The 17,967-nt window shown below is 45.6% G+C and overlaps 1 protein-coding gene across 3 annotated transcripts in view; it reads right to left on the reverse strand.

Moving 5' to 3' along the window:
* NRP2 (neuropilin 2) overlaps nucleotides 1-17,967 on the reverse strand; it is a 119,040-nt gene that overhangs the window by 72,446 nt on the left and 28,627 nt on the right. For all 3 annotated transcript variants that reach the window (XM_040228718.1, XM_040228720.1, XM_040228719.1), the window contains exons 3-6: nucleotides 11,852-12,033; nucleotides 4,830-5,060; nucleotides 3,278-3,433; nucleotides 1,162-1,331 (exon numbers count right to left, since the gene is read on the reverse strand). In XM_040228718.1, coding sequence (XP_040084652.1) covers nucleotides 1,162-1,331; nucleotides 3,278-3,433; nucleotides 4,830-5,060; nucleotides 11,852-12,033 — 739 coding nt within the window. The remainder of the gene's footprint in view (nucleotides 1-1,161; nucleotides 1,332-3,277; nucleotides 3,434-4,829; nucleotides 5,061-11,851; nucleotides 12,034-17,967) is intronic.

The following is a 17,967-nucleotide window of genomic DNA, read 5'->3' on the forward strand; positions in this document are numbered from 1 at the left end:
TTCCTTTGCAGGCCACAGTGTTTCTTAACAGCAATCTCCCTGTGATCAAAATTGAGTCAGCACGCCCTGGTAAAATTTGATTCAGTAAGCATAGCTACTTAATATGTACTCAGCATGATTAAGTGTTCTAAAGAAGTACATTGTGTTGTATATGTGTATGATAAACAAGTGGAGAGCAATAGGAGAAAGTATACGATTAGGACTCAAAACGAGGACTACAGTCAACGGAATGCTGGCTGTCAGTAAGAACTTTCTGGAAGCTTTGCTAGATGAGAAGGATTATTGGAGAGGAAGAGAAGAGAGTGACAGATGGCCTTAGGGTTGGGCTGTTAGAGCTCATTCTGTGGAATGCTCTGGAAGTTTCTAAGGGGTCTTTCTCCCTTTCCTGTCATCTGCTCAGTAACGTCCTTCTCAGAGCAGAGGCTGCTAGGACAGGCTAGCATCAGAGCTAGGACAGGTTTGTCAGCAAGTCACAAGGCTACCTGCCATGTGTCATGAAAGCAGTCCTTGCTCTAGCATGGAACTAGCGGCTTGCCCTCCCCTGGGGACCAGCACTGGACTGGTGTGTAGAGCAAGGGAGGATTACTCCACAAAAGCTGCATGTCTTATTCAGAAGGAAAGCAAACAGAAGTCTGCAAAAATGCTGCAGGGCATCCACGTGATTGGAACTTCATTCCTGGTAGTGATAATTTCCCACGTGGTCTCCTGATGGCTATCTATCGGCAAAACCTTCCTGGCAGGGCTCCCTCCAAACAGCAGAGATCACAAAAGGTTGCCATGCTTCTCAGCCAGCCTGCCCTTAGGAAAAATGCCCCTACGTCCTGATGCCTCCCTCTGCCAAGAATGAGGACGCTCTGGAACTGTTTATAGAAGTTGCTTGGATATCTACAGTGAAAGGGCAAACACCCTCCCAGCCCAGCAAGTCACCAGGGCCTGGTAATCTTCACAAGGGCAGGGCAGTGTCCATTTCATCCTGGCACTTAGCACAGTGCCTGGCACTGTGTTTGTGCCTAGAATATGGATTTCTTAGGATGGATGGATGAGAGGAGTTCTCAATTATGTTATGCTTATTTTCTTCATGTCCTTTGTTGACTCTAGTGAAAAAGCCAGCTGCCTCACCCACCGAAGCACACACACTCTGCACAGCCTTTGAGTCAGTACCTGGAGATACTCCTTGCTGGAGTCCAAGTTGGGTGTCCAGCCATTGTCATCACCATGGAGCCGGCTTTGCTGAGGTGTCCACCTCCCATCAGAATATGTAGATGAGGCACTGATCTGTTCATTAGCAATCCGGCCAGACTCCATTCCCAGAGGGACATTGCACTGAAAGTCTGGCGGGTAGAGATGGTCAAGGGCAGAGGTTAGGTCTCTCAGCCTTAAACCCCCCAAACCCCCAAAATGCTTCTCCCTTCAAGGGGTGAGTCCTTTCAGGCATTCCTTCATCTTAAAGACCTAATTCTACACTCACATTTTACAAACAACAATGCCAAATCACAGAGCTTGACAGCCCCTCTTGGTCTGAAAGGAACTAAATTTGACCTAAAAGAAATTGGGCTGTGGATAAATAAGAATCATCATAGAAATTAAAAATACAATCTAAAGCACAAGAACTGTTAGTGCTGCAGGCTACGGATGCTCACCAACTCCAGATGCACCATTATTGAAATAACAGGTAAACGTGTGATAGACTTGGGTGGGCTGATACATCGTGGGAAGCCTGTTTTATTAATAAACACCCAGGAGGCACTTTTGCTTCTTTCTTTTACTCAACTGTCTCATGAGTTCTGGCACCGAAGACAGACATTGCAAAGCAATAAATACCTGTCTTTGGGAGTCCTCTCTGTGAGTTCATGTGTGTCATTCTGTATTAGCCTGCACCACCTGTCTGGGCAGCTGGGCTCGGAAGTCACTTCCTCTGGCCTTGTGCTGTCAGTTTAATTGCTGTCCTTCCCATGATCCCACGGACACTGGTCAATATGTGTGTGTGCGTGCGTCAGATAAGGACCAGCAACCTCTCTCAGGTATCAAACCTACTCTGCTGCTCGGTGACCACACTGACCACGTGCAGAACTCGGTTAACTCACAATACGGTTTTCTTGTCTCTCAACCTTCATGAGCTCTTTGAAGAAAAAACAAAACCCAGAATGAAACCCATCCCTTGGCCAGGCTGCCATGCGGTAAACTGTCAACAGCCATGGCAGGATTCGCCCAGCTCCAATCATCCTCAAAGTGTGCCTCTGGTCATTCACGTGATCGTTTAGGTTTCTCAGGGAAAATGACAGCACATCTGAAGTCCACGTCCAAGAGGAACTAATTTAAAGATACAGCTTAGAGCAAGAGACTGATGGTCTGGATGGCAAGGTCCATGACTGCTAGGGGCTGGACTAGATTTTCTATGCTTTTCACAGTGCCCGTTACACAGTAGAAGCTCAAAAAACTGTGTTTATTGGCATAACAAAGTGAAAATCCAGCAGTGTACCAGCCTAGTGAGAGAAACTCTAGTCAGGCCCAGAGAGATTTCATGTTAAAACATATGTATATATAGAGGTTTAAAATTTCTCCATTTCTGAGACTTCCCCGGCTGTCCAGTGGTTAGGGCTCTGAGCTTCCAATGCACGGGGTGTGGGTTCAATCCTTGGTTGGGGAACTAGGATCCCACATGCACAGTGCGACCAAAAAAAAAAAAAGTTCTATTTTTCTGACAATGGTCACTGAGACTTGGAGAGTGAGAAAAATGACCCCAGGCTGAAAGAAAAGCATAGGCATATGTGTTAAGGTGCTTCAGTTGTGTCTGACTCTTTGCGATCCCATGGACTGTAGCCCACCAGGCTCCTCCGTCCATGGGATTCTCCAGGCAAGAATACTGGAGTGGGTTGCTATTCCCTTCTCCAAGGGATCTTCCTGACCCAGGGATCGAATGCACATCTCTTGCATCTCCTGCAGGTGGATTCTTGACCACTAGCACCACCTGGGAAACCCCCAAAGATAGCACATGGGGGATTCAATATAGATATCTTAAGTACTCTCCCTTTCATTCTGAGACTTGAGATGGTCCTGTGATTTTCCCTGGGAATAACTAATTCTTGGTATACATACTTTTTCTTTAAAGAAATGAGCACCCAGACTGACATTTATTCTATTTTCATTCATCTCTGCCCAGCAAGAAGCTACAGCTCTCTTCCCTTGAGGTCCGACTTCCCCCCTCCTTCTTTCGCAGAGATCACCCTCACGGCCAACATGGGAGGACGGGTCAGAGTTTCCCAGCCAGCCAACTCACTCTCCAGCGGCTCTTGATGGACCAGGTAGTAACGTGCAGAGAAGCCATCCTTGGCTACCGCCATGTCCGTGTGGAAGGTCAGAGAGAGGATCCCTGTGGCCGAACGGAGTTCAGAAGGTGTTTTGGTCCCACAGTATTTGCCAATCAGGGGTCCAACTGGACAGGAAGGACAAAGAGAGGTCACAGACTTGAACACGCCAGACCTCAATCTCCATACATTCTCCCTTCCCATAATTCCAAGTCATTCAGCAGAGCACCACTTGGGATGCCTTGGCACAAAACAACCAGAGATACAGTTTCAGAACAATGCCTAATATTTTCTTCCTGCACATTAAACAGTATTTTCACTGACCTGGCTTCATTCTGTTTTCACAGCCCTGTGAGATGGGCTGGAAAGGTATCATTATAATGCTTGTTCCACAGAGGAAGAAATTGAGGTTTGGAGAGGGCACATGACTGTTCATTGTGCATACAGCCAGGAAATAGCAGAGCGGGGACTCCAACACATTTCCTGACTAAATCTTATGCTTGTCTGAGGAAATGAAATTGCTTAGACTTCAAGTATCCCTTACAGTGCAAAACACTTAGAATGATGATAGAAGTGGAAGATGAGTTTCCTCACCGATACTATATACCCAAGACTCATGCTGGTCTCTACATGAGAAACACAGACGCCTCTTGGCTTTGGGGGATGAAGTTTTTTTTAACATCTATGACTATAGTTAGTTAGTTAGTGTTAGTTGCTCAGTTGGGTCCGACTCTTTGCGACCCCATGGACTGTAGCCTGCCAGGCTTCTCTGTCCATCGAATTTTCCAGGCAAGAATACTGGAGTGGGTTGCCATTCCCTTCTCCAGGGGATCTTCCTGACCCAGGGATCAAACCCGGGGCTTCCACATTGCAGGCAGATTCTTTACCGTCTGAGCCAGCAGGGAAGCCTGTGACTATATAAATAGTAATAAAATTATAGTAATTATAATGATGATAATAGCAGCTAATTTAAACAGATATTAATAAGACACAGAAAGGTTAAGTAACTTGCTCAAGGTTGCAGAGCTGCTAAGATCAGAGCCACAGTTCAAACTTAGTCTGGCTCTCGAGTCCTATTTGGACATAGAGAGTGGTCACTGAGTCACTTTCTATGGAGCAGAAGAAAATATGACCTATAGGTTTTCTTATCCTCATCCAAGTATCTACTCAGTCTCCTCCTATGCTTAGTCACTCAGTTGTGTCTGACTCTTTGCGACCCTATGGACTCTAGCCCGCCAGGCTCCTCTGTCCATGGGGATTCTCTAGGCAAGAATACTGGAGTGGGTTGCCATGCCTTCCTCCAGTCTCTTATCCCTACTGCAAAGAAGTATCCCCAAGCGAGGAAACTGCCTATCCACAGTTTTTCTGAAGTCATCCTTGGTGAAGGATAAGAGAAAGTCATCATGGGTCACAGATAAACTCTGAGGAGCTTTAACGTCTTTGTTCTCTGTTTTTTATTGCCACTAAAGCAATTAACAGGCAATGAAGCTACTGGAAAGGGCCTGGTGAGGCGCCATCACTCACCATGGGGGATGCCGTCCCAGATGTCCAGCCAATCGTATTTGCAGTCTCCCTCTCCCACCTGCAAAGGGTCATGCTCCAGGTCAAAGGTCAAGAACTGCAGGATGATCTCCATCTTGGGTCTGGCCAGGATGGTGAAAGTGCAGTCCAAGTTGTGCGGGTACTTGTCGGGAAACCCGGGGGACTCAATGGTCCCATTTGGGCTTGTGAAGTTCTTTGAACAATCTTCGGAGCCTGTAGGTGAAAGAGAAGCAGAGCCTTAAGAGAGTGGAAGAGGATGCCTTTCTCTGTTGTGTCTGTCACACGGGTTATTTAAATGTTTGGGCCCAAATTTCCTTACTCAAGAAGTTTTTGTTTCCACTGGAGTGGCCCTTGAAGCAACATACTTTTCACATCCACATTTCAAGCCCTTAAGCCAGACCATCTTTAGGGGAGAAATTAGGGAGGCGAGCAGTCTTGCTCTACATATTAGAGTAAGAGCAGCAATTAAGGATTTGGGAGGAGGGGTGGTGTAGAAAGAAGCATGTGTGAGAGACAGAGAGAGAGGGAGAGAGAAAGATGGATTCCCTTGAAAAGAGGAACAGAGTCTTCTTTCTCAGTTACTCAGCTGCTTGCTCCAGAAATGTAAGTTATTTCAATCCTTAAGGAAGGCTTGCTGATTGCCAGCAGGGGAAACAATGTGACCCCTTATTTACTGCTGACCTCAACACTAGCCCCTATTGTACCAGAGCCAACTTGGTGCCCCCGTCTCCCTCCAAGATCCAAGGTGCCTCAGGGGAGGGGCAAAGGGGAGCTCGGGTCTCATTCATGTCATGACTATATTAAAACGAGCGGCTCTGTAGTGGCCAGACAATGAACAATTGAGGTTTGCAGCCGGTGGATCACAGCAGGGTTTGGGGATGTTAAAGGCCACTCCTGCAGAAAGTTTGGAAAAAATGTGGCAGTGCACTGGCATTTGGGCGGCTTTTGGCTCTTTTGTGGCGGGGATGGCCTTGTTTCTCCCCCAAGCGCTTGTGTCTGCTTTCTCAGGACTGATGGAGGCGTCTTATTAAATGCCACACACATTCGCCTCCCAGTGCAGGCTTGGACCTCAATGGGAGCTCGTAAAAGGATTACAGCTACCCTCTCCCCTAATGCCTCTAGGTGGAGTCACATTAAAAGGGCCCTCATGTGCTGTAACCCAGCCACCATTTGCCAGGGCGGGCCTGGGACAGTCCCAGGACAGGAGCGGGGCCCAGGGAGCTGCTCGGAGCCAGAAGTTTTGCAAATTAATGTGACGAATGTAAATGCTGCACAATTAGAATTGATTTCATTATGTTCTGATTTTAAAATTTAAAAAGGGAGCAGGATTTATAAGGAGAATAACAGGCACTCTAAGCATGAAGAAAAAAACACAGAGAAATACTAGATAAACCAGGTGTTTACTGGCAGGAAGTGTCCTCTGGGGATCCCACTGAAATATAACTGTGTGATGTCAATACGCTGATCCTAGCCCGCAGCGATGTCTTTATCCGTGGCTCCTGCTGCAGCCCCTCTGCGAGTTTTTTTATTGATGACAGCTTTCTGGAAAGCGGCAAACACCTGACTTGGAAAAGGTGCCATGCAAATAATTGGGGGAAGGTGGAGGGGAACTTTCTTTAGCATCAGACAGGAAGTTCCAAAATCCCTACCCACCTGTCCATCACCTCTGCTCTTCCAGCCAGCACTGTGCTTTGGCAGGGTGGGAACCCAGGACACCTGGGGTTAGAGTTAATCTTTTCAGGATTCTTCTGAGGCTCTCTAATGTGGCATCCCAGAAGCTCTGCACTCCATCATTCAGAGGCAAGCTGGTCCAGGGGGCAGCAAGGCCAGGAGGCAGCAGCTGAGATGACCTCTCCCCCAGTTTGTTTACCACGGTATTCCCAGCTTTGTTTACCATCAGGACCCCAGCTTCTGAGGGCCTCCTCAGTGGTTCAGGATGAGGCAGTTTAGGAAGGCCAAGCCAGCTGGCAGGCTTTCAGGGGGCTGAGAGGAATTTTCAAAAGGTTAGCATTTATGGCTGCTGGGCCACTTAGCCAGAGGAAATTAAGTCTATTCACAAGTTGCTTCCAGAACTAGGAAAGGCCTCCTGAAAATCCCTCCTAGAGTTTGCCCTATTGTCATTCCTCTCCAAGGCAAGGGGAATCCCCACCCACCTAGGCATGGGAATTTATAGTGGAATCTTTCTTTGGTCCCTGTCATCCATAAGGGACACAAAGGACACTTAGAAAGCCCCAGGAGGCCTGGAGAATGTAAGATCCTAAAGTACCCACAGTTTCCAAGGTTCTGTGGTCCTGTAATGGACTGGAGAGAATTTTTCAATTTGAAGTCCTTAAGCAAAAAGAGAAAAAAAAAGTGTGTATCTCTGACATATGGCTACGTGTGAGTGTGTTCTGAGTCGTGTTAGACTCTGTGACCCCATGGACTAGCCCAACAGGCTCCTCTTCCATGGAATTTTCTAGACAAGAATACTAGAGTGGGTTGCCATTTTCACATTCTGGGGATCTTAGGGGTCGAACCCACATCTCTGTGTCTTCTGCACTGGCAGGCAGATTCTTTACCACTGAGCAACTTGGAAAGCATGGGTGTATCCCATGGCTGAAGCTCCAATACTTTGACTACCTGATGCGAAGAGCCAACTCATTGGAAAAGACCCTGATGCTGGGAAAGATTGAAGGCAAAAGGAGAATGGAGAGGCAGAGGATGAGATGGTTAGATAGCATCACCAACTCAACAAACATGAATCTGAGCAAACCTCGGGAGATTGTGAAGGACAGGGAAGCCTGGTGTGCTGCAGTCCATGAGGTTGCAAAGAGTCAGACATGACTTAGCGACTGAATAACATCAACAAATCCCGTGGCTTATTTTGAATGAGGAAGAAAAACAGTTTTATCCTCTTTATGTAGAAAAATCAAGCCTGTCCATTACAATCGGTCTTCCATTTATGACGGCGCCATCTTGCTGTTTGGACTGTGATCATTGTCAGAAAGTAGGCAGCCGAATATTGAATGTGGAGAAGAGATCTCAGGAAAGGTGACTATCCCTGGGGCAAGAGTTGGGTCTTGCAGATACCTACCTAAACCAAGATGCTTTTCCGCAATGTGCTAAATGAATTAAAAATTAAGCAAATAGCTCAGTCAATAGATACTCAAGTTCATGCAATGGTAAGATTGTCCATGTAGCTAGGGAATTTTGCTGCCGTGAATGATTTCATACCAAAGGACTCTGGTATGAAAAATGCCCATCCTGTGGTTTTTCACTGTAAATTGTATAATAACTCTGCAAGCAGAAGAAGAATCTGCAAGCACAAGGCTCTTGAAAACATGGTGCATTTATCCAAAATTGAGCTGGGTCTAACCACAAAAGGTAAATCCAGTTCTTCAACTGAAGAAGAGTAGAGGGCACCCCAGGTTTTCTCTGTTTGTGGATAAAGTGAGATTCAGTTTCTAAAATTTCACTGGGCCCCAGGAAACAAAACTTGATCTTGCACTTTGGTCAGAAGACAATCAGGAAACAAAATACAAAAACCCATGTTTTCCAGTGATCCCGTTTCCGATGTTAGTTTTTAAATTATTTTAAAATTCCTTCCTCTGTTATGCTTATGATTTAGTGATTTGGTATCACTTAAGTCAGCAAGTTGTTTGCTTAACCCTTTTGTATGTGGACATACGTGGACTCTTTCATAAACCACTTCATTCAGGGCAGACGTGAACTTCCCCTCTTGGTCCCCTCTGTACCGAATCGTGGGTTTATTTCTGTCGGTATAACAGCAGCAGAGCCCTGCCTGGGTGATGTGCGGTCGAAGGCTTCCTGAGTCCTCGGCACAGTTGTGTATCTGTGTTTATACTTCCCCCTTCTCTCTCTTTATGAATCTGACTAGCAAACACAACTGTGTTTGTTTGGATTTCTTCAGCATGTTCATGCGTTTCTTTCATGTTCTGTGGATGACGTAACTTTGTGTATTTTCTCTCAGGGCTCCAACAGTGGAGATCTGGGTGAGGGACCTGGAAGAACGCTCATCTTCCTAAACTTCTCAGTTTTGAGTTTGGCAAAGCTGCCCCCCACCCCTGCACCTGTGTGTGCCTTATTGAGGATAAGTTGCTCTTTCCAATGGGCATGATAGCACGTGTGAATGGCTCCGGGGCCACTGGGCTCTCACCTTCTTTTCTTACAATCCCCAGAGGAATGATTGCTATTGGCAGGGCTGTTATCTCCTGTTGTTGCAGTAATCTCTTTCTTCCTTCCTAGGCAATCCCATTCTTAAAGTAGGCTGTCCCAATTCCCCATGCCCAAGTCACCTTCTTGGCTGCCTTTTTTGTTTTTAGACAGTCCACAGACTTGCTGCTTCATTCAAAATCCTACATCAGCCTACCCTCAAAACAGCAATGCTGAGTTATGATGATCTCTGTGTATTTTGTCTTTTAATATCAACCGTTCAAATTTGCATGATGGATAGAGCTAACAGGGGCTTCCCTGGTGGCTCTGTGGTAAAGAATCTGCCTGTAACGCAGAAAACAGGTTTGATCCCTGGATCAGGAAGATCTCCTGGAGGAGGGCATGGCAACCCACTCCAGTATCCTTGCCTGGAGAATCCCATGGACAGAGGAGCCTGAAGGTCTATAGTTCCATAGGGTCACAAAGAATTGGACCCAACTGAATAACTTAGCAGGCAGGCAGGCATAGAGCTAACATTCACATTTTTATGTTGATTTCTGGAGGATGTGGTACCGTCCTTTGTGAAATACTAAGCTGGGAAGTATGAAACAGATTTGAGCTGTAATGGTCCTCCCCATTCTTGTTCTGACTTTCGGTGGCCAGCTCTCTGGAAGCCTTTGCTTGGAGCAGCTTTCATGGTCAACCCAGTAGGGCTGAGTGGCAGCTTTAGCACTGGGGACCTAGCTATCTAAAGGAATTCCCAGATGCCCCGCTGTCCAAGCCACTAGATGGGTTCCTCATTTTCATATCCAGAGAATGCTCTTCTTTGAAATTAATTGTTATTGGAGCATAGATGCTTTACAATGTGTGTTAGTTTCTATTGTACAGCAAAATGAATCAGCCATACATACACCTATATCCCCTCTGCTTCGGACTGCCATCCCATTCAGGTCACCACGGTGCATTAAGTGCAAATCCATAGCGTGTTATATATGTGCGCTAAGTCACTTCAGTTGTGTGCGACTCTGTACGACCCCACGGATTGTAGTGTGCCAGGCTCCTCTGTTCATGGGATTCTCCAGGCAAGAATACTGGAGCGGGTTGCCAGGCCCTTCTCCAGGGGATCTTTCCCACCAGGGACGGAACCCGTGTCTCCTGCACTGGCAGGCGGGTTCCTGACCACTAGTGCCACCTACGAAGCGTCCATAGCATGTTACTCACACCTTGATACTTACTTTACCTCCTATTATAGTTTATACCTTTCAAGTTACGTATCTATTTACACATAGTCACTCAATAACATCAACTGTGCGCCTGTTGTGGGCTATCTCCCCCAGCAGAAGAGCACCAACACCCATTTCCTTCCTTCTCTCTTCTATCTCCCCACTGCTCCCCAGCAGATGATGGTATAATGAGTGGTCCATCGTTGCTGGGGGCACTAACTAATCTGAATCTCGCAGAGGACTCAACGGAATGTGGATAAGCCTATCTGCAAGTCTCGCGCCAGTCCCGAGCCACCTGACAAACGGATAGTCAGTCCCCATGACATCAAGTACTTGGGAGCGGGACCACCCATGGCAGACAGACCTTCTCAGACTCGTGCCCTGGGACAGTCTCAGCTCCCACTCTGGCTCCACACTGTTCCTTCAGCCCCACCCCTTTACTGGGTCCTACGATCTTGTTCTCAGGCAGACAAATCGGGCAAATATTTAGACAGAGTGGATATAAAAAGTGCTTTCAGCAGCTACCACTTCCTTTCAAGAATTGTTTGGTGAAAAAGAAAATATATATGAATAGTTCCCCTCACACTGAACTCAACAGGCGCCGGGCTTTGGGCTCCATGATGACAGGGCTGACAGCTTCCCCTTTCAGCAGACTCTGCCCACGAGTTGTAAAACGTGGGCTGCTGGAGAGGGAAACACAGTCCTGGATGGGGCAGCAGCCCCCGAGATGGGGGGATGGGCAGGGGGGAGGGGAGAACTGGGGGACAGGCTTCACTTAGCCTCAAGTTAGTGAGCTCACACATCGGAGGGAAGGATATGCTGCTCTGAGTGCTTCCGTGGAGATGCTGAACTAGCGTCTTGTGAATCAAAGTTGTCTTGACTCTAGGGAGAGTAAGCATTAGCCCATATTCTCAGGGTCTAAAAGTAATCTAAGGGGGACCTAATGGAAAGCAAGCAGTCAACTTAAAAGTTCTCTGCTTCTCCTTCTGCTATCTTTTTCAGGGAGTTAGTTTCTTCAGCACTTAGGAAGTGGGGGTTCAATGGATAGACGTGATACAGTGGACCAGCAGGGGGAATTTCTAGGAGTCATATTTGGATCTAAAATTACTACATGATCCCATTGGTGGTGGGGTCACAGTAAGATTTTTAGAGACTCCAAACACTGAAAAGATTATGTCCTTCCTCCCCATGTGGTTCTAAAGAAAGGGTATTTAAATTATGAAGTAATTTGGAGGAAGTTCAACCAAGTTTTGCTTTCACCATGAAGATTACCGTGGTTAAACACACACACATCAGATTTTTTCCCAAATGTGTTTTTCTATATAATACATATCCCTACTCTTTTGTTGTCACAAACAGCCAAACACTAACCCTGCAGTCTGCCCTCTTAAACTGACTGGAAACTTAAATGGGCTTTTCAACTTAGTCTCCAGGCTCACCTTGAACACTCTTCCCTCCATCAACTCTCTCAGGCTGGATAAAACTGGAACTCTGACCACGTAGGTCAACCCACTGGGCTTCATCTATGAACACATAACTATTAGGCAAATCCGATACACAGTGCACCGTGGCCAGACACAGCTGGCGAGGGCGGAGTCCCTGCTTCTCCCCACCCACGACCACACTGACCTGTCTTGAAGATCTCATAGCGCAGGGAGAAGCCTGCCCCCTGTCGGGCGTAGTCGGAGGTGAACTTGATGTAGAGGACGGAGCCCGAGGAGATGATGGTGGGTGGGGCAATGTTTCCACAGTGCTTTCCCAGGAGATCTGCCGATTCGCTGTCCCCATCTCGAATCTCAATGAAGTCATACCTGGGTGCAGACACCATAAAGGGGCACATATGAAAAAAAGATCACTGCTAGGAGATGAAATGGGCTAGTGTCTCCCTCCAGATCAGGTGCTTTCCGTCCACTTCTAGACATTAAGGTGTTTTGGATGGATAAACAAAGGGCACTTAGGTTTACTTGTAGATACTGGCAAACACAGATATAGGAAGTTGCTTTACTAAAGCCACAGAGAAAGAGCACCTCTGTGCATGGCTAGACTTTAAGGCCTTATCTCTTGCTCACATAAGAGCAGTAGCATTATTCTATCAAATGTCTCAAACTTTTTTTTTTTTCTTCATTCGGTAGCACCATTTTTATTTTCATCGTGATCCGTCTGAATCTTAGTCTTTTCTTCTTGGCTCTGTGTCTCTGCATATTACTTAACCCCTGTGAGCATCAATTACTTCATCTATAAGATGTGGATAAAGATATCCACTTCAGGGGGCTGGGACAGAGATGGAATGGAAAAAATGTAAGGAAGGTGCTGGGCACTGAGTCAGGCACACGGAGGATGTTTCAGAGAGATTTATTTTTTTTTTGCCTCTTTCCCAAGTTTCAGTTCTCTCCTGAACTGAAGGGGTCAACCCTTCTTTTCTTTAACTGTTAGTAATAAAGACTCCCCAATCGTGGGCCATCTCCCTCCCTGAGATAACTCTGAGAAGTTCACATCAGCAGTGTCTATCTGGTCAACAACACATTTTTTTTAAAAGGAATCAGCACCGTATTAGATAAGGCAATAAAAACCTTTCTCCAAAAGCAGGGGGTGAATCCCAGGGGACCCAGCTTCTCTGAGCACATAACTATTAGTCTCAGCAAGAGGCTGAGCCAGCTGCCTTCCTTACCCTGAAGACCTGAGCTCATTTCAAACAAAATCAAATTGGCCCAGGTAGGGGGAGATGCCTCACAGACATCCTTGACTAGGTTCACAGGACTGCACAGGTACTGTGCCATCTTATCTGTACAGATGCACGCTTTCAGCTTCAACATGTGGTCTGGCAAGCCTCACTGTCCCAAGTCTGTGGTCTTCATCTGGGCTCCTGGGGAACACCCTGTCACAGCTGCTGACGTGGAAAATTTCTTCCCTACCAACCCCCTCCAATTGCTGGTCACTGTACCATTATTTACTGAAAGCCATCCATCTCCTTCTCCCACCCTGTTTATGTATTTTGCATCAAGCTGTTAACACAACACGCACGGGGTCTGCGGGGGCTGGCGGCCTGCAGAAGTGGCCTGTCTGAGCCTGAGTGGTCTGAGGCCTCCTTGCAGACCCCGGAAGCCATACTTCAGATGGCTCAGCCACTTCCAAATATATAGGCCTTCGAAGAGAATATATGGAGTGGACCAGGCTTAGTTCATTTGTAGACCCCAGAGGGCTGGACTTCTACAGTCAAAAGACTCACAGAAGTTGGTTAGAGTCTGGAGAAGGGAGATGGCAGGGTTTTCCCCCAGGAGCTCTGGAGAGATGGTCACAGATTGGGAAAGGCAGCAAGGGTGGGAGAATCTGTTTAGGTCTGTGCTTTCAGAGTGGGAGATGAGGCTGACACTGAAAGTGTGCTTCCTCAGTTCCAAAACATAAGTGAAAAGACAGTTTCTTCCAAAGGAAATTCCCCCAGACCTTCTGGAAAATCCCTCCTTGTTATTTCCACACCGAGATAAGCACCGCTGGACGGTCACTCTCAGCTGAGTAATGGCGCTGCCTTCCTTCGCAGGGTGCGCAGTGGTGGAGCACAACTGTACCCACTGAGCAGACAGGACCCAGCTCGCCTGGAGGGGCGAGCACCCCCACCCCCACCTCGTTCCGGAGGGAGGCAGAACCCAGCTCAGCCTTACTAGCTGAGTTACTCTCAGGCAAGTTACTCAACCTCTCTGAGCCTCAGAAATGGAAAAAATAAGAGCACGATAGGGATACTAGAACCTTCCTTTCAGTTTTCCTGAAATTTCAAGGACCCACATAATCTATAGAAAGTGTCTAGGACACGGACTGGCAGTGAGTGTGGACTTCGTAAGTGTTCACAGGGATTTGTTGTGTTTCCAAGCCCATTTCAGAGGGGAAGAGGCTGAGCCATACAGAGCAGAAGTGATTCTCCCGAAGAAAGAGAGGCAGTGAATGAGGCTCTGTCTAAGGGCAACTGTGCATCTGCTCAAACGTTTTGGAGGGCATTTTGGCAAAAATGTGACAAAAGTTAATATATACATATTCTTTAATCCAGCAATCCCACTGCTAGGAATTTTTCCTAGCAAAATAATCAGACAGTTGTGCAAAGATGTATATGTATCTTTGTGTGTGTGTACATATTTTTAAAAGCATGGGGAAAGTGAAAAGATGCTTTGTTTATAAAAAGCATGTGTCTAAATGTCTGACAACAATGGTGGGCAAATCAATTTGGGACATTTATAAGTGGAAAGCTCTGTTGCTATAGTGGGAATGCTGTAGGTATATGCGGTTTTTTATTTTTATTTTTTGGCCTTTAAGGAAAAATGTCCATGGTATATTATTAAGCTGAAAAACAGTAGATTGTTTTAAAAGTATGCTTTAAAATATATGTAAGTATATAAATTTCCTTGCATATACACACAGAAAAAGCCTGAAAGACTATAGACTAAAATATTAACTGTGATGAAATAAATTGATGGTGGGTGAAATACATTGATGGGGGATAATTTGTAATTTTTTGCTTTCTTCTTTTCTATTATCTGAGTTGTTTATAATAAGTCTTCAGTTCTTTAAAATACATAAAGATCCTTCTATTAAGAATTTTTTTTCCCAAGTAGAAGAGTTGAGAAAAACAACCCAGCTCTCCTAATTTTGCAGATAAAAAATGCGACCATCATGATGGCAACCATCATCCATAAGAGCTAAATAAGACATAGCTTGTTGGAGCACCTAGAATAGTGCCAGGGACATGGCCCACACTCAATTAAAAATTTAAAACAATTTTAAAGAGACCATCACATACATCCAGTCGTTGTGTTGCCAGTTTCTATAAAGGACACAGAGAGGCCCTGACATCCACCTGGCTTGTTCATTAGAAGTGGAGGGTTTTATCCGGTCACCAAATCACCCATGCGGTCATTTAGGGGGTTAACAGAATCATCAATGAAGCAACAGTACCCAAAACATGTCATAGCTGCAAACTTGCCTCAATTTACTCAACAGATATATCACCTAAATCCTTTTGGCTAGCTGTAAATACATCCTGACATATCTACACACACATTAGTGAAGGGAGGCATTTTTGAAAAAGGTTCACACAAATCAGTCATATATACAGCTTCTCTCTGAGCCTGTTATTTAAAGGACCCTCTGGTAAATCCTTTTGTGAAGCAAATAATCAGCCCTTACTTGAACTTCTTAGCAAAACTGGATTTTCCTATCAGGTTTACTTGAGGGGAAAACGACCCAGAGTTACAATCTGGCAGCTAATATTCCCCTTCCCTTCAGTGTCTGGGGTTCTGCCCTGTGGACCAACTCCAGCTCACCACCAACTCTTCTGGCTGGGCTTTTTGTATAAAGGGCATACTCCAAATGACATGCTGACTCCACACAGAATGTCTCATTTACCTCCTGTGAGATTGACTCATTTGGGGAAATTTTTTATTATTAGGGATTTGCTACAGCTGGAGTAAATCTCTCTAGAAATTTCAGTGATGTCAGGTTTTTTTTATGAAGAGCTAGCAGAGACGTAGGAAGTTGTGGCCTTGGAATAAATTTGACTTTGCATCTGGAATCTAATACCCAGCGTTTGTTGGGTAAATGAATCTGGGCTGCAAACTCAGAGCTCACCCCAATGGTAGTCAAGTAGGATAACCTGAAAAGCCATTCCTCTTATCCATTTTCTGGAAGGAAACAGATACCAGCTCACAGACATACTAACTATTGTGTTTGCATTTCATTATTCCTAGTCTCCCTCAAATGAAAAAATTCCTTTCAAAGCTTTAACATTACCTTTTCAAATTTTATTTATTTATTTACTTTCCTAAGCTGAAGTGGCCATCTCCGTGCCAGTTCTTTTTTTTCCTCCTCCTCTCTAAAATGGTTCCCTAAGTACCATTTTACTTCTCTTTTCACAGATCCCGACATCTGCCTGTAGAGCATTTGTCTAGAGAACGCTTTCTGTACTTTCTCTCTCAACTTCAAAGTCTTCATTCCTCTCCCTAAACCCACATTTGGGCTGTGGGAATGTTGACGGTGGAATTAACTTTAAGGGTCCACAGGAAAGATATGAAAAAGCATCAGTCTCATCTCTTCTTCTCATTACTAGGCAAATATGACAAGACTTTTACCTTCCATAACTCTCTCCACGCGTGACGCTGCCCAGCAGGCCACCGAAGGCTGGGTCAGCCGACCAAGTCTGTGCTAGAAAATTCACCACGTGGAGGCCCTTCTCCCAGGGCTGGATGACGTGTGGCTCCATCCAGAGTCTGTGGATGCCACTCAGAACTGCTTGTGAGGGGATTTCTATGTTGTGGGCAGAGTCCTTAGCTGCTTCAAGGAAGAATGCTGTGTCCATTCTATGGGATTTGTCTATATGGCTGAGCACCTATGTGCCCAAGTCCTGAAGCCATAACCTTTGCCAATCAGGAGGTGCCTCCTCTCATGCTACTTGCATCATGAAATGCCTAAGCCATCACGTTTTGTACATGGAAATTTCTTTCCAGCTGGTGGGCCTTTGCACTTGCTCTTTGCACTGTCTGCAATACTCTTTGTTAGCTTTTGCTCTGGTTGGTACCCTCTCATTCTTTTGAGTGCAAATGTCACCTCCTCAGAGAAGCCTGCCCTGACCATCCCATTTCAGCTGGCATGCCCTTATTCTCTACCTCACCTGCTTTCATCGCCTTTATGGCTGTTACCATAATCTGGAAAGGTCTTGTCAATATACTGTATTTGTTTAGAATATAGGGCCTGCACTAGACAACCAGGACCATGAGGGTGAGAAATTTACCTTTTCACAGATGAATTTATAATACTGGGTTGGCCAAAAGTTCATTTGGGTTTTTCATATGAATGGGAAAACCCAAATGAACTTTTGGGCCAACCCGATATTTGCATGGTGCCTGGCACATAGGAGGGCTCACTGTCTTTGTGTTGAGTGAATAAATGAATGAGGGAACCTAAGGTTGACGTTATATGTTAAAAAGGATAAACTCTGCTTTCCGAGGGGTTGGATATGTTGGTCTGTTTTCTACTCTGCCTTTGTGCGCCAGCGCACTCACTGAGCTATTCTGGTTGTATCTGGAAACCAAAATGTTGCCTCGTGACTTGAAAACACGATATATAACATTTTGAGTGGAAGAAACATCTCAAATCATGCTGACAGCATTTTCACTATTAGCGGCAAACAAATCAACTATAATTAAAATGCTGTCAAAGTGATTTGAGATTTTTCTCACACTTTCAAAGTTCCATATTTCATGAGTAGATTATCCAGGCCAGAGAATTTATCACCTCCTGGAGTGCCTTTCTTCCAGGAAGCTCAAAGACATCTACAAACACTGTCTTATTAATCCTTACATTAAAACCTGCAGGGAAAATAGGAAAAAACAACACTGTCATGTACAACTTTCCCAACAAAGAAGCTGCCTGAGATCCTAAGAGGCTGTGGAGCAGGTCTGCATGATGCTCAAGTTTCTAGTCAATTCAGGTCCAAAGCCAGGTCGTCTGGTCTCCAGCTCAGTTGGGACACTCAGCTTTTCTGTAGAAATTAGCTAGCTGTCAGGTTGGGTTTTTTAAGAAGTCTTTTCATTTCCTTGAATTTCTCCCTTTCTCTGGTGCCACACACACATTTAAGAAGCTGGCATATCAATGGGAAAAGCTCCCACTTACTGAGCATTCCTAAAGGGCTAGATCCTCGCTCCATTTATTTACTATTTCCTTTAACCCTCACTTAATACACACCAGACCCTGAAATGGTAACTGTC

This window comes from Oryx dammah, unplaced genomic scaffold (genome assembly GCF_014754425.2).
Source record: "Oryx dammah isolate SB20612 unplaced genomic scaffold, SCBI_Odam_1.1 HiC_scaffold_27, whole genome shotgun sequence".
Classification (NCBI taxonomy): domain Eukaryota; kingdom Metazoa; phylum Chordata; class Mammalia; order Artiodactyla; family Bovidae; genus Oryx; species Oryx dammah.